Source organism: Heliconius melpomene, chromosome 8 (assembly GCF_056956725.1).
Source record: "Heliconius melpomene rosina isolate 202511_hmr_F chromosome 8, ASM5695672v1, whole genome shotgun sequence".
Classification (NCBI taxonomy): domain Eukaryota; kingdom Metazoa; phylum Arthropoda; class Insecta; order Lepidoptera; family Nymphalidae; genus Heliconius; species Heliconius melpomene.
Window position 1 is genome coordinate 5,158,352 of NC_140396.1, and position 15,290 is coordinate 5,173,641.

Here is a 15,290-nt window from a genome sequence, read left to right on the forward strand (position 1 = left end):
ACTAGTATACATATAAATATGTCGAGAAAAAATCTTTTAAAATAAATTGTAGAAATTTTATCGAAAATTGTTTCGTAATTGAGTTTTATATTCCTGTATAAAGTTTTATGATACTAACGATGTTTACAAATATTATTTTTTTAAACGAATTTAATTAATATTTTTTAATAAAAACAAAAAATGTAATATTACGAATATTTTATAAAAATATTGTTAATGCCTAAAAACGCTATAAAGAAGGAAGAGCAAACAACATAACAAAAAATAAAATAATTAAAACATACATTACCTTACACGTCTATTTGTGTCGGTCACACTTATAGAGATGACAGTTTTTTAGCGCTTTACCAGCGATGGTAAGAGATTCTATTATCACATTAGATTAACATCGAACACTATCAGATACGCATTTACTATATAAGCTGCACATACTAAGCATTAGAACATTGTGGAAAATCAGCAACAATTTCAATATGAAGGTCACCATTGCTCTCCTTGCACTGCTAGCTTTGAGCTGCGCTGCTCCTCAGCCAAGGAAACTGTTCCACGAACACTATGAAGATTTCTCCAGGCTGATCTTAGATGAAGCAGCCCACGATTTGGAACACATATTGGAACATTACCTGGAGTTTGAAGAGTTCCAGGCCTCATTAGACTACCTTGTCACCGCCAATTTCCGAAACTTGGTCTTCGAAATGGAAGATTTACCGGAATTCAAAGCTGTAAGTGTAAATTAAATTTAAAAATTCACTGATATTTATTTTTTTAAAACTAATATATTGTTTTTAATATAGGTGGTCGAGTTCTTGGAAGGTCACAACATTGACATCTTGTACTTCATTGATGCCCTCAATTCTGCCGTTGGTAAGCAAAATACATAGAACAATTTAACATTAGTTTTAAAATTATAATGTAAATTTTATACATATGGACCATAGTTTTCCAAATTACTAGTTTCCAAATGTTAAATAACTTTTAATTTGAGGCCTGTAGTGTCGCAGGGGCAACAAGCACAAGTGTGCGTCTGTAAACGCTATAGGTTGTACGTTCGGTTTCCACTTCAGAAAATTTAATATTTTCACTTCCTTCGTTCTGTTGTAACACAGAATGAATAGAATTCGGCGAAAAATGAGGAACGGGGTCTTAATGGGAAAGAAGCGTTTCGATACAAAGCTCCCAGGTTTCCTGTGCCTACTATTGTTTTTACGTATTTCTTATAAATAACAATTATTTATAAAATATTTGATAATATATTTGTACATATGTATTTCATACAGATGCTATCCCCCGAAGAAGCCTTCGTCACACCCTGAGCGGCCGCGACTTCAGTGCCTTTATCACGGATCTTATATCAGAATTCCCCAAGTCCAAGCTTACCGCTTTGTATGAAGAGAAGATTGCTGGAGACGAAGGATTTAGAAACGCAATGGAAAGCTTGAACAGCGAGGAGTGGGATCAAATTTACGGTGCTCTATGGAACAACGAAGTCTTCCTGAACGAGGTTGCAGTCCTTAAACAAAACGGCATTGACGTTGAAGTCGTCCTTGTCGAAGTCAAGGCTATTTTTGGCATTTATAACTAAACAATTGTTATTGAAATAAAGTGATGAATTAAATTTATGCATTTTTACGGATATTTCCAAATATTAGAGAACAAAGAGTTGTACATTTTCTTGGTAGATAATTATGTTATAATTTTTTTTATATATATTTCTCTACATTATCAGAATATTTTCTCGAATTTGATAATAATGTTTCTGATGAATTTTTAATGCTTTAAAAACATATATCCTGGAAAATACATACTAGCAAGTTATCTAATTAATTTATGAGGAAACTATCTGGAACAAATAAATTTAGTATGTAGTTAGTCTACAATCAAAGTGGCACACATTAAACATACAAAAGGACAATTGCGAACAGATTTCGAGTTGGAAACTTGGTGTCGACATCGTTGTCTAAATCTTGAAATGTGCATATTTTATTTATCCCAACCCGTAGTCGGGCTGAGTTTATGCGCGAACCTTATTTAATTATGTAGATGTAGATGAACGTACCCATTTATTTAAGGGGGAAATAAATGATTCTCTTTATATTGTCCCATTTTTGTGAGTGACGATATTTTATTGAAATGTAATGGATTTATTTTGTTAAATTTTATTCCATACAAAAATTTTGGTATTTGAATATTCTTCTTCAAATTTTCTTCAATATTCTTGATGGATAAATATTCTAAATACAAAGTACAGCAAAGTCTAAAAAGATACATAAAAGCACGTAGTTTAATTGTGTTAACGCTAGCTTGGGTACCGTAGACCTGAATAATTGATATTAATTTCAGCATAAATGGTCTTGACAGACGGATAGACGGACAACAAAATGATTCTATGAGGTTCCCGTTTTTCACATTTTGAGGTACGGTACCCTAAAATACTGACTAATACAGAAAACGTTCATACCTATCTTTTAACTTTTGTGTTTGCTAAACGTAAAATTTATATTGACTCCAAATAAGGATGTTAATGAAAAATAAACATTATACAGCTTATCCAAATATGCATGTAAATAACGGTCTTTCAATTTCTTCACGTCTTACGGAATTGATTGATGTACGGAGCTTTCTCTTTGAAATAAAGCGATAAGGGATTCACCTTCAAATTATTTTCATAATAAAATTTTCCTTCAAATATATTGAGACTAGCGGCCCACCCGCGGCTTCGCCTGCGTGAACTACGTTATTATTAATTTCTGTCTTCATGAGTACCTACGTCCTATAAGTGACGTCCATGCAAAATTTGAGACTCCTAGCATTTGTAGTAACGAAGTTTCATACAAACTTTCGACCCCAAAAATAACCCCTTAGAAGTCGAATATTGCAAATTCCCGTCTTAGCGAGCACCTACGTCCTATAAATAACTCCTATGCAAAATTTGAGATTCCTAGCACATGTAGTTTCTGAGATTTCGTGATGAGTGAGTGACCTTTCGATTTTATATATATAGAAGAAGATAATCAAATGGTAGACAGCCTTTTATAGGAGAGTGAAAGAAAAAAATTAAAGTAGTTTGAGCGCAATTTCACTAATAAGGATATAATATCCTTTAAATAGTTAAAACTGGCAAATTACTACTCCAGACCAGACTATCTGGTATAATTGTGATAATAACTCAGACAAGGCCTCTTAGACCATGTAATTGTCTTATACAGCCTCGAAATGAGTGAGTTGTAAATTTGTAACTCTTTAATTTTCGAAATAATATAAAAAACTGGTAAAGTGCAAGTCGGGCTCTTTTACTTTGGCTTTCTTACCAATTTCATATTCGTATTCGTTTGTATTCGTATTTAGTTCATTTATGTGAAAACGCTCGCTGCCGTCGACTGAACCGGTAGGGTGTTCTAACATTTACGCCTACCCTCTTGTCGACGGCATATTTTATTATCACAGTCGATGCTTGCCATTCGATGCGCTTTATATACGTTTCCATTGTTTTCTTAGTATTATTATTAGTATTAAATTAGTATTAATTGTATATAGTTTATTATTTGTGGTTGACTTTGTTATATACTGTATTTTGTTAAATTATGATTTACTATTCGTGTTATCACTATATGTACGTTTAAAGTGATAGTGAATAAACTCAGCACTAAGCGTGAGTAGATTTTTATTATTTATCATTAACACTACAAATATAAGTTTGCAATATTTTTTTTCTATGAAATTTGCGTTTTGGATTTTTTCTTTATTTGTATTGTTAGTTCTCATCTCGTACCTTTCATAATTAAATGTAGTTTCACAGGAATACCCTATAGGTCTTAATAACTTGGCGAATTTCATAGAACATGAAAAAAAAATACTTAGAAGCTTTTTTTTTGTATTTTTTTTGAGGGACCATAGACCTGAATAGTTATAGACCTGTTAGTTTTAGCTTGTACTTTCCAACAATTCCGAGATAAATGGTCTAGACAGACGCATGGCCAACAAAGTGATCCTATAAGCGTTTCATTCTTTCCTTTTGTGGTACGCAACCCTAAAAATATTTTCAATAAGCTGAAATTATTTACAAAATAATTAGATCTATTTCAATATAATATTCTATTGCTTGAATTTAAAACAAAGCATTCAACCACAAACCGCACTCTGTTTGCAATTATTGTCTAATTTAATTCAATTAAACTATTGCTTACTGACGTGTATATATTATTAATTTATTAATTTTAACATTATACTTTATTATTAAAAAAAAATATCAGCTTCACGCTAGTGTTAAGACACTCGCTTCTTCACTTTCTGCCGAATTCTGGAGGCATTGCTTGTTGAGTGGCAGAACTTAACGCCGCGCTTTACCTCGACACCAGAGCGAAGAAATAAAAATATAAAGAAATAATAATATTTATTTATTAAAAACCAAATATGTATTATATTACCTACATTATCGCTATACCCAAATACCTAACTACCCGACCTGAACCAACCCAGCGTGAATGAAACTATAGTTCAATAGAAGTTCTTACCATTAGCAATAGTTAACGAGGTTCAATGAATAAGGCTTAATAGTAATTTCTAACTCCAAAACATTTAACAAACTAGTTTGTTGCGCGAACTGCGGAGAGGTGGATGGGTCGTGGTTATTATATACGAGTACGATGCACTGTACAATTCTTATGGAAACATACGCTAGGATAGTGGTCTAGAAAACGCTCGTTTTTGCTTAAAAATAAATACAAAAGGCAATATAAGGTTTTTTTAAAAATGCTATAATTATTTATTATAATTAGTTATATTCTTTTCTATTATATTTGATTCTATCCGTTACTTTCTTTGGTTCTATGGGTTTTATTATCTTAATGTTTTAATTGATAGAATTTTTGATAAATGGCGTTTAAAGCGTGCCAGTTAAGCACAATTTATTTCGCCAATGTCACGTTATATGGAAAATCTTAATGTTTTACAAAACACGGGACAGACCGTCATTGGGGGAACAGCTCAGTCTGGCTATTATGGGTATGATTTACACCAAGTGTAAATTATTTAGTAAATTATAAGGAAATTATTTTAATTAATTCAATTTCAAATTGATGAAGTTAGAGCAAGGAAATTAAAATATTAAATATTTCATTTTTTATTGTCATAGTCAGAAAAGCATCGGAATCGTCACAACAATTCAAGCCGTGTATCCCCTGTCTTAGGGTCTCTGCCAACTTTCAGTGAACTGAGCAGTAGTTGAGAACAGTCCAGGGTGAAGATAACAAATATGTGGATAATATATTGTTCCTATATAATAATATCTGACTTACTTTGGTAATGACACTTATAATATGAGAAAAAAGTATATATTAAATTAATAAAACTATTATATATTATAGAAGTCACTCGTGGCGCAGGAGCAAGTATGTGAATGTAAATGCGACAGGTCGTGGGTTCGATCCCCACTCGAGAAAATGAAAAAATTGCTTAAATTTATATTCTCGTTTCTTCGTTCTAGTATTTAGGCCATAGAGATATTTTCTGGGTGGGAGGTTCTTGCAGACTATTCTGGATTCCTATTCACCTGATTGAATTCTGCCACTCGACATGCAATGCCTCCGCAATTCGTCGGAAAGAGGGGAATAGATTGTCTTAATAATAGGTTCCCTCTGATTACCCTGCTGGGATACAGCGTGAAGCTGATTTAAATCAATATTAATTAAATACATTCCGTTCAATAACAATATGTCCGAAGCAGTGAGATATAACGCAATGCGTCTAACAATAAAATTAAATAAAGTAAAAGGTTCCCAGTGCTTGCGGATGTTCCGCACAGTGCTAATGAAATATTTTATAGCGACGAGCGAGTTTACAAAGAGTGGAATTACAACTAAGGGGCTACGAAACTAGCTAGATATTTAATTAATACTATTAAAACGATTTATTAGCTAGTTTATTATAATTGAGAGTTAATTGCAAAAATATCTTGTATATTATAGAGAATTAATTAATATTTAGTACTAATTTTGTTTCTTCGCTCAATTGCCAAAGTAAAAAGTACTGCGTTTAGTTCCGTCATTCAACACGTAATCTCGGACGGGACTCAACGCCGTGCTTTGAATATTTACCAGAACGAGGGAATGAAAATATTAAATAAATTGTTCCCTAAAGTGGGAATCGAAGCCATCGAACGATCGAGTTTAAATTAGCACGCTTGTGCGCTATGAATGGCCTCAAGCTTGTAAATTTTAATTATAATAAAAGGACGTGACCAATAAATAGCTTTTATTTTTTCCTTTTATTAATTGCTATGATACTGAAATTTCTTTTCTTTATAATAATGTGACGTATTTCTAATAAAAGATGTCGGGTTTAACGAGAAATAAATCACTGAAATTTTACGGAAAGTAGAGAATAGAAGTGTCTTAATGGGAACGGAGTGTCTAAGTTCCCAGATACCTTTGTGTATCTATTTATATATAAAAACCATCAAAATCGAATGCAAAATAAGTCCAACATCCAAAACCAAATAAAGAATATGTTACATTTTATTGATATAAAGAAAGACGATTTATTATATTGTTAGGGATAGGCCGGAGTGTGGCATCTCTCGTATTGGGCTTCTTACCTTTGTTATCCGTCAATTGAATTACTGCTAGCTGCGACTGGGAAATAGGAAAAAGGTGTAGTAAATTAATCTAACAGGAAATATATGTGGATACACGATCACTCTTTGCTAATAAAACAAAAGAAACCTTTTTTAGCACTCGACCAAACCTCATCTATTTGAGTTTATTTGGAATTACATATACTTATTGTATACTAGTGGACCCGAAAGCGACTACGCCCGCTTGAACTATACGAATATTTATTAAATATATTTATGAAATTATTTTCAGTTTTCAATAGCAAGCTCATTTTGGATGACGCTTTCTAACAACAAACTTTGCAAATCGTTGCTTAGCAACGGTCACTTAGCGACGGTTGTTATTAACATGGCAGAATAAATTGCATGTCAAATTAATAAATATTTTAATACATTGGTATATGTATATCGATAATATTATAAATATGAGAAAAAAAGTATCCTATGTTCATCCCGAGACCCTCAAGTATCTCTATATGAGTATTTTGTCACAATCAAATTAGCGGTTTGGCCCTGATTGCGTAAAAGACAGACAGATAGACAGAGTTACTTTCGAATTTATAATATAGGTATGGATTTTAGCGATTAGAAAAGGCATTTTTACATTTTGATGTAAATATTATTTTTAAAAGATGAAAAATAGTGTCATTTTATACCTAAGGTTATGCATATTATATAGATTGCTCAGAAAGAGAAAGAGTTACCATTAAGACACTTTCATTCCCCACTTTCTGCTGAATTCTGGAGGAATTGCATATTGAATAGCGGAACTTATCGTGGGAATCGAACCCATAACCGACCGCATTTAAAGTCGTACGCTTGTGGAAGTACGCCACGGGTGGCCTCTATATTATAAACTCTTATTCGTTGTCTGTATAAACTTTTTTCACTTGTGGTAACACTATGTGAGTAAAAATATATAATATATAAAAATATAAAAGTACCTTAGTGGAATAAAAAAAATCCCAAAATAACATATAAATATACATAATTTTATACATTTTACTATTTCCATCTATTTTCCCAAAGCTACGCGTAACGTTTGGTAAGCATTTCACTGGGATCGTTAAAAAAATAATTGGTCCGCCATCTTTGGAAGATTTTCATTTCCATATCCATATCTAGTGACATTTAACGAACCGTATATTGTGATGCAAATCAAACGAATTGTACCTAAATCAGTTGAGGATGACAATTATAAAATTTGGTTGTAAAAATGAATCTTTATGAGATAACCCGGTGAACTAAATCCTAGTTTTATAGTAGGCAAGTTCTTAGTCTAAATTTTATTTTTTATAGCTATTTAACATTTTTTTTAGTTGCTATAATAAATAATGAGGCTCTCATGACACATTGGCACAAGTGTGTGACTGCAGCGCGACGGTTGTGGGTTCGATTCCCACTCGACGAAATGTAATATTAAATTTTTAGAAGTAAACCGTTTTAAATAAGAATGTATCATTGACATCTACCACTCAACTAGCAATGCCTAGAAAAGTCATTGGAAAGTGGGTAACTAAATGTCCTAACACTAGGTTCTCTGAGCCTACCCTGCTATTAACTAAAACATTAATCAGTGAATTATATTTCTTGGATCTCTCTATTCCTATATATTACAAAACATAATTTAGGTAAAATAGTAGCAATAATCTATCCAGGTGCAGCAGGGTTGCAGGCTTGCAGGCAGCTAAGAGGGCGGTAAGTAAATAGAGGCGAGCAATGAATCACCGTAACAGTTTTCCGATAAGAGCCGGCTCTCGGCCGATACACTGGGCCCTGTTTTATTGTGCTACTATTTTCACTCTATCGCCGGAGAAACCAGTGGTTCGGAAGCTCACATAAAGTCGCGGCTCACTAATATATAACTAGTATAAAAGCTTTTGGGTAATATACAGGGTGGAAGCGTTTGCGCTTGTTTTGGACGCAGTATATAGGATAAAATATATCAAGCAAAAATTAATCAAAATTCGTCAACACTTTAGATGTGGGATTGTTTTTTCATTTTACGATTTTTACGAATAGATATCAATAACGTAAACACCTACTAGTACAATAATACTTCTAAACATTTGCCACTTTCATTCACAAAAAACATACTAGAACGAGATAGAGGTATCTCGTCGTCACGTCTCTCATTCTTTCTCACGCAATCACCTATTTTCTATAATGAAACCTAAACAACCTTCAACTTCACCGCCAATACCTAAGACTCGATGTCGTGAACGAGGCGTGTGCGATGCTGTCCCTTTGATAAGTTCTTAACAAACGGCGTTTTATAATATTAATAATTTTATTAATTATTTATTTAAAAAAAAAAAAAAACACTTTACTTTTGGCAAAATCTTTTTCGTTTTTAATTGTATTAGGCTTTCATAGAGTAGTTAAAACTGTGCTTCCATTTAAAGTAGTGAAGAAAAAAACATCCTGTATAACCAGTATAATATATAACTGGCTTTTGGCTACAGAAGGCGGGTGGAGCTGGTCGATCAGTTTGGAGTTCGCGTCACGTTCTGTTTACAATGAGGGCACGTAATTGTTTCGTTCTAGCAGTGTGCCATCAATGGTGGACATTGCAGTGCCAGTACTCCTTATAGCTGATAGTCCATATCTTTGATATTGGAATTTTTAGTTATGTTTTTTGATTTTTTGTTTGCGAAATATTAGTTAATATTTTGTATGTACTGTGTTATATAAAAATATTTAATAGGGCTTTTAGAGGCTGTCGTAACGGGGTGGTGACGACAAGCGTGCCTGTAAATGTGACATTTATAAGTTAGTTTCAAGATCATTTATCTCGTGATTACATGGAGTTATTGAGATAAAATTAATATTAAATATTCAAATTTATGATCTCTTGGATTGGAGCATAGAAAAAAGATACGAGCATTTATTGTTTTTGCTATCTTTCGTATGAAATTCGTTGCGTAATTAGAACATACAGGGTACTACTCCTGGATCTGCAGCTATGGATTTTGGTACAAAGCGAGTAATTACACAATATAAATAAAGAAAAGTGAAAATTTATAAGTATTTCAATAAAAAAACCTTATATTTAGTTTGTCAACTTTTATAAGTTCTACTTCTCATTGACCTATAATTTGTACAGAACACTCGGTAGGCGAGCCCGACTCTCACTTGACAGGTTTTCAAGCATACACACATATGTTGAAGCTTTATTACCCTTTAAAAGAAAAAATACATACAAAATAACCTACTCGTGCCCTATACGACTACAAAAGGAAATGCGGTAAATTGAAATAGATTGCGTTTCTATCGTTACTTAAACCGTGACTGTACAAAAATATCATTTTAAAGATAAAATCAGTTTCACGCTACATCCCGCACACTGCAGGGGAAACAGAGGGAACCTAATCTTAATCTCTATTTTCCGCCTAATTTTGGAGGCATTGCGTATTGAGTGGCGGAACTTAACACCGCGCGAATAAATAAATATATTTTCAATATTTCATTTCTCGAAATAGCAATCGAACCCACAACCCATCACATTTACAGATACTTCCCCTGCGCCACCACTGGCCTCAAAAATACCATCTAATCCGCCTATTCGAGCTTAACATAAAAATCGCGAAGCAATGCCAATTTTATTCGCCTTTGGACCTATTTCATACAATTGTTATAAAAGTGAAGAGGGTCTCTGATGTCAAGGAGTCTAACAAGGGTTAATGTACGAACATCCCCTTATTTCTAAGGCACTGTCCGGATTATTATGAAACGTGACTTCAAAAGATTTTAAATACGCTCGCGTGTGTCTCTCGATCTTGTTACACTAATCTGATACGCGATATCCATCGCTCAGCCATGCAGATGTAGATGGAGTATGGAGGGATGGATATTGTTGATATCAATTTTTTCAAGTATTTTAGGTTTATTGAAGAAAATTTTATTATTATCTTTTATCTGTAAGTTGCTTCTTTTCTTCTTTTTTTTACCGTCACGCATATAGCAGAATGGACATATGGAACCTGGTATTAAGATACGTTTTCTGATGAATTCTGAAGGCATTGTCTTGAGTGGTGGAACTTAACGCCACGCTTTGCCTTGACACTACAGCAAAGAAAATTGAAATATTAAATGTTTAATTTCATTTAACACTAGGTTCCTTTTGCCCACCCTGATGTCTGCGGGAGCGTGAAGCTGATTAATTGATTGATTCCCTCGAGTGGGGATCGAACCCACAACCTGTCACGCTGCACACACTTTGTGCCCATGCGCCATGGCTCATGGATTTGGTATCGATATGTATTTTTTCATATATTTTGGGACTATCGAAGAAAATTGAAAAATCCTTTGTCCTGTCAGTTGTTATTTATAATTTCATTATAATATTAAATTTTATTGTATACAGCGCTATAATTAAGTTAAACCCCCGCCTGTCGTCCGTAAGCCTCTTAATATTCTAATACTGGCCGAAGGCGTCTCCGTCTTCTATTAAAGAGAAGGACGCGATCATAATTTTCACTTAAATTAATAAGTTTGTTTTGTCACTTCAGTCACATAACTGTTTTGGTTCAATAGGAAGTGACATTAAAGTGTCAATTTATGCATATAGTGATAATATTGTTGTGGTAGGAGAGCCAAAGCGGGGATTTTGCGTGTTACTCGAGCACGTCAGAAAATCATATTGGGGGAAACCTTTTACCTTGTAGTGTACCCTCTTTCACGTATGAACCCTTCATATAGGGGCGTGCGTCGTCAGAAATATACGAGTCAGATTAAGAAAAAGTAAATTAGGTACTTGCAAAATAGTGTATTTCAATATTGATAGGTTGAGAATAAACCCTATTTGGCAGTCCGTGTGTCAAACGAGCCAAAAGAGAATAACTCGTCCTGGAAAATGTTTGAATGAATTATTCAATATTTTCATTTCCACTTTCTGGTAACAAGGAATAAATAAGAAAAATATGCGGAAAGTGGGGAGTGTCTAAACACTATTATTCCTTCGTCCTACCCTACTATATATACACTATACGAACAAAAACAAAAGATTTTATTGCTGATGTAATTTGTACACTAAAAATGTGACTGAAGAACTAAACTAATAAAAGTTACAGTACATGGTGCACAACGACCGTAAAACCACCATTACACCACAAAATAAGGAAGACACACTTCTTAAGAGTGCAAGCTGTTATTTCAAGTCTGTTTTATTTATCCTCGTAAACAATAAACCAGAGTCATATCGTTGTGAGAGTGCACTTTTAAAAACACTAATAAAGTTTCTAACTAGCTGGTTATATATTTCTAGGTATGTATGTTCTTCATATCTCCTGGTTGGTGTTGTTTTTTATGAATATTTCTTTATGAAAGTTCAGGGTAATGTTCTCCGTTGTCATATATATAAAAAAAAATTGATTTTTCAATTAGAAAGAGAAATAATAAAAAAATAAATAAAAAAATATTTAAAAAGATAGAATATACAGGGTGGAATTGACGGCACCACTTTAAATGAAACCACAGTTTTAACTACTCTATAAAAGAATAATATAATTCAGAAAAAAAATAATTCCCAAAAATGAAAAAGTTATTTTTTCAAACAAAATAAATAATAAAATAATCGTTTTAAAAAAAAACGCCATTTGTAAAGTGTTATATTATCACTCACACACTTACCTGTCGGCGCGGCAACGTCGCACACGCTTCATTCAAGAAATCGAGTCGCAGCAACTAGCGTAAGTATGTAGGCAACGGCGGCGAGCTGATGTTAAATTAACGCAACACTTAGGAATACACTTTACACACACTTTTATTGAATTATTTCTATTAGGTTTTTAATTTCACTTTTGTTGCACTACAAACACATTTTTGATGTTCCCGTTTTAAACTAACATCATTTTTAACATGTTTACAAAATTATTACAATAATAGCATTTTTTCTCACTTTTTTTAACAATAAATATTACATTTTCTGTCCACATTACATTCAGCTCGATAATGACCCATATTATTACACTTGAAACATTTAATATTTCTTTTAATTGTAGCATTTCTTTTTACAATAAATGCAGATGATGATGACACAATTTCCCCCCGTAGTAGTATTATGGTTTGGAACTTCCAAGCATTCCAATTTTTTACTCCTTCCAGTTTTATTACTGTGCTGTTTCCCTTCCATTGTGATTGTTTTTTTTGCTTGTTTTTCTTTTTTATTCCTTCCCGGCAACTTAACCTCCAAATTTCAAAACCAACGCCGAAGCGTCGCGTGAAGTAACGCTGTTTTAATCTCGCCAGTATTTCTAATTTTCTACGATTGATGCAATCTTCTTTATTATTGTTACGACGTGGTCTGGGCCCATAATCCGTTGTATTTATATGGTTTAGTAAATAGCATTCAGCTATAGTCCGACCCAACTACTATTGCGTAGAATGTACGCGCCGCACCGATTCTATGGGAATCCCCGGTAATCGGTGCGGCGTGAGCGGGGTGTCTTTGTGCAGATAACAAAATTCATTTTTAATATTGATTGATTGTTTAATATAACACTATAATTCATAATAAATGTAGATTATACTTTTTACGCATGATTTGATATTAAAATAATTAATAAAATTATCAATACTATTTACAAATAATTACTAAATATTAATTTATTTCGTATTGAGTTTTCGCAGGTCCTCGTGTAACATTATAAAACTCGTTTAATATTTAATTTTTATACGATTTTCTATCAAAATAATTATTCAAATATAAATAATAATGAAAATCTTAATAAAAAATTTAATAGTATATTCGATAAGTATTTTAGTTAATGGCAACTATTACAATGTTTTTAATTATCTGTGTGAGAACAGAACTTAGCCGCGGAACGGCTAAGTTCTGTTGTATTTACATTATTTTATTCGACTTTATACGTTGAATAATTATTAAGTGTTTTAAATTATTTGGATGTTGTTTAATATTAATTTTATCATTAATCGGATTTCTAAAATCGTGATGATTGTTTCGTGATCGTGGTGATGTGATTACTGAGTGTTTTTCTCAAATGTGAAACTATTGTGTCAGTATTTGAGTGTACTATCAAAACATACATTCTTTTAAGACATTTCAAACAAATGTTGAGTTTTTAATATTACTTATGATGTAAATATTAGTGATAGTAAAAGGAGAATGCGACAACGACGATGTAAAACTAATGTTAAATGTAAGTACCTATCTATCGTAGTTCAATATCATTTTGTGTGTTAAAAATTTTGTATATAACTTTGTGGGTGGTTCAATAACCATGCAGTATTTCTAAATAATTTCATAATAAAGGTGATATAATAAATTGACTTAAAGTAGGATTTTGTTAAACAATTTTAATAAGAGGTGGACGTTATTTAGAGGAGGAGGACGTTATTTAGATTTATAATAAACTAGCGACCCTCTTGCGGCTTCGCCCACTTTTACTACTGGATTATTCATATAATGTATGTTTGCAAAGCACTTAAGATAATGTGAAAATTAATTAAACCCTAATGCAACCCGCATTTTCGTAGTTCCAATAAGGATTTTCCAATTGTTTTACACAGAAAGGATTTTTTAGTAGGTACCGTAATTTTAAATCTGTGCTACTAATCTTTTCAAGTACTTATTAAAATATATTTAAATGACTATTTTTAAACGGAAGAAATTATAAACAAAAGCCTACCTACTAATAACTACTACAAAAAATATGAAACCAAATATATCGCGCTGAAATAATACATTCAACTCCAATTATCCAATACGTGCAAACGTATCTAAATCTTTGTTGCTATGCCTCTATAGCGGGCGGGTTTTTTTTTTCGAGCTTGTGGTTAATGCTGAAGAGGGTTTTCTGTCCCTTATGAAAAGCAAGCACTATGTGGCTGCCTGTGAGGAAAATTAAATAGAATGCATCGGCCGGGAATCGAACCCGGGCTGCCCGCGTGGCAGGCGAGCATTCTACCACTGAACCACCGATGACTGCTCATGACGCACTTGTATAAGCAAAACGTCGCGGGACGAGTTTCGCAGCAAGGATGTTTTGAAATTGTAACAACTTCTAAAGTACTTATTAAAATGAAAAACAGTAAAAGACAGTTTTGATCTACATTAAATGGCCAACGTAACTAATATACTTATTTATATGCTGAAAGTAAGGGATAAGTAAAACTTTAGTCGGCACAGCTGATGAGTCAACGGCGTGATTCTACGTGACTACGTGACTATTCTACGTGACTATTCGCAATTTCGAAATATTGTAAAAAAGCAAATTTTATCTTCGTTTAACGTAGAAAATTAATAAAGTATTTTAAAGGATAAGGATTAATACCATTATGGAAAAATATCCCTCACAATAAAAAATATATTGAAATTACTATTTTTAGACAGAAATATGATAACTACACGTTATCCTTAAAAGATAAAAATATGCTCTCGCGGACTTTTTTGTAGATCTTATTAAGAGGAACAATACTCCAGTACATTATTTTCATGTAGTACTTGCCATTAAAGCAGCGCATGCGCGAAAGTGTCTCAACGGTTAGGACTTTAGACATATTTATCGTATTTATGTTAATTTATATAAGAATGTACAAATAATAAACTATATATAAACCTTCTACGAAAAACACTCGACTTAATGGTGAAGACCGCATCAAAATCCGTTGGGTGGTTTAGAAGAAGAAGAGTTAGAAACAACAGACAGACACGAAAAGC

The 15,290-nt window shown here is 32.9% G+C and overlaps 1 protein-coding gene across 1 annotated transcript; it reads left to right on the forward strand.

Moving 5' to 3' along the window:
* Positions 1 to 428: 428 nt before the first annotated feature.
* LOC146536818 (uncharacterized) lies at positions 429 to 1,615 on the forward strand. The gene is made up of 3 exons (XM_085189383.1): positions 429 to 722; positions 795 to 864; positions 1,278 to 1,615. Exons 1-3 carry the CDS (start codon positions 474 to 476, stop codon positions 1,580 to 1,582), a joined length of 624 nt encoding a protein of 207 aa, XP_085045509.1. The 5' UTR covers positions 429 to 473; the 3' UTR covers positions 1,583 to 1,615.
* Positions 1,616 to 15,290: the final 13,675 nt, after the last annotated feature.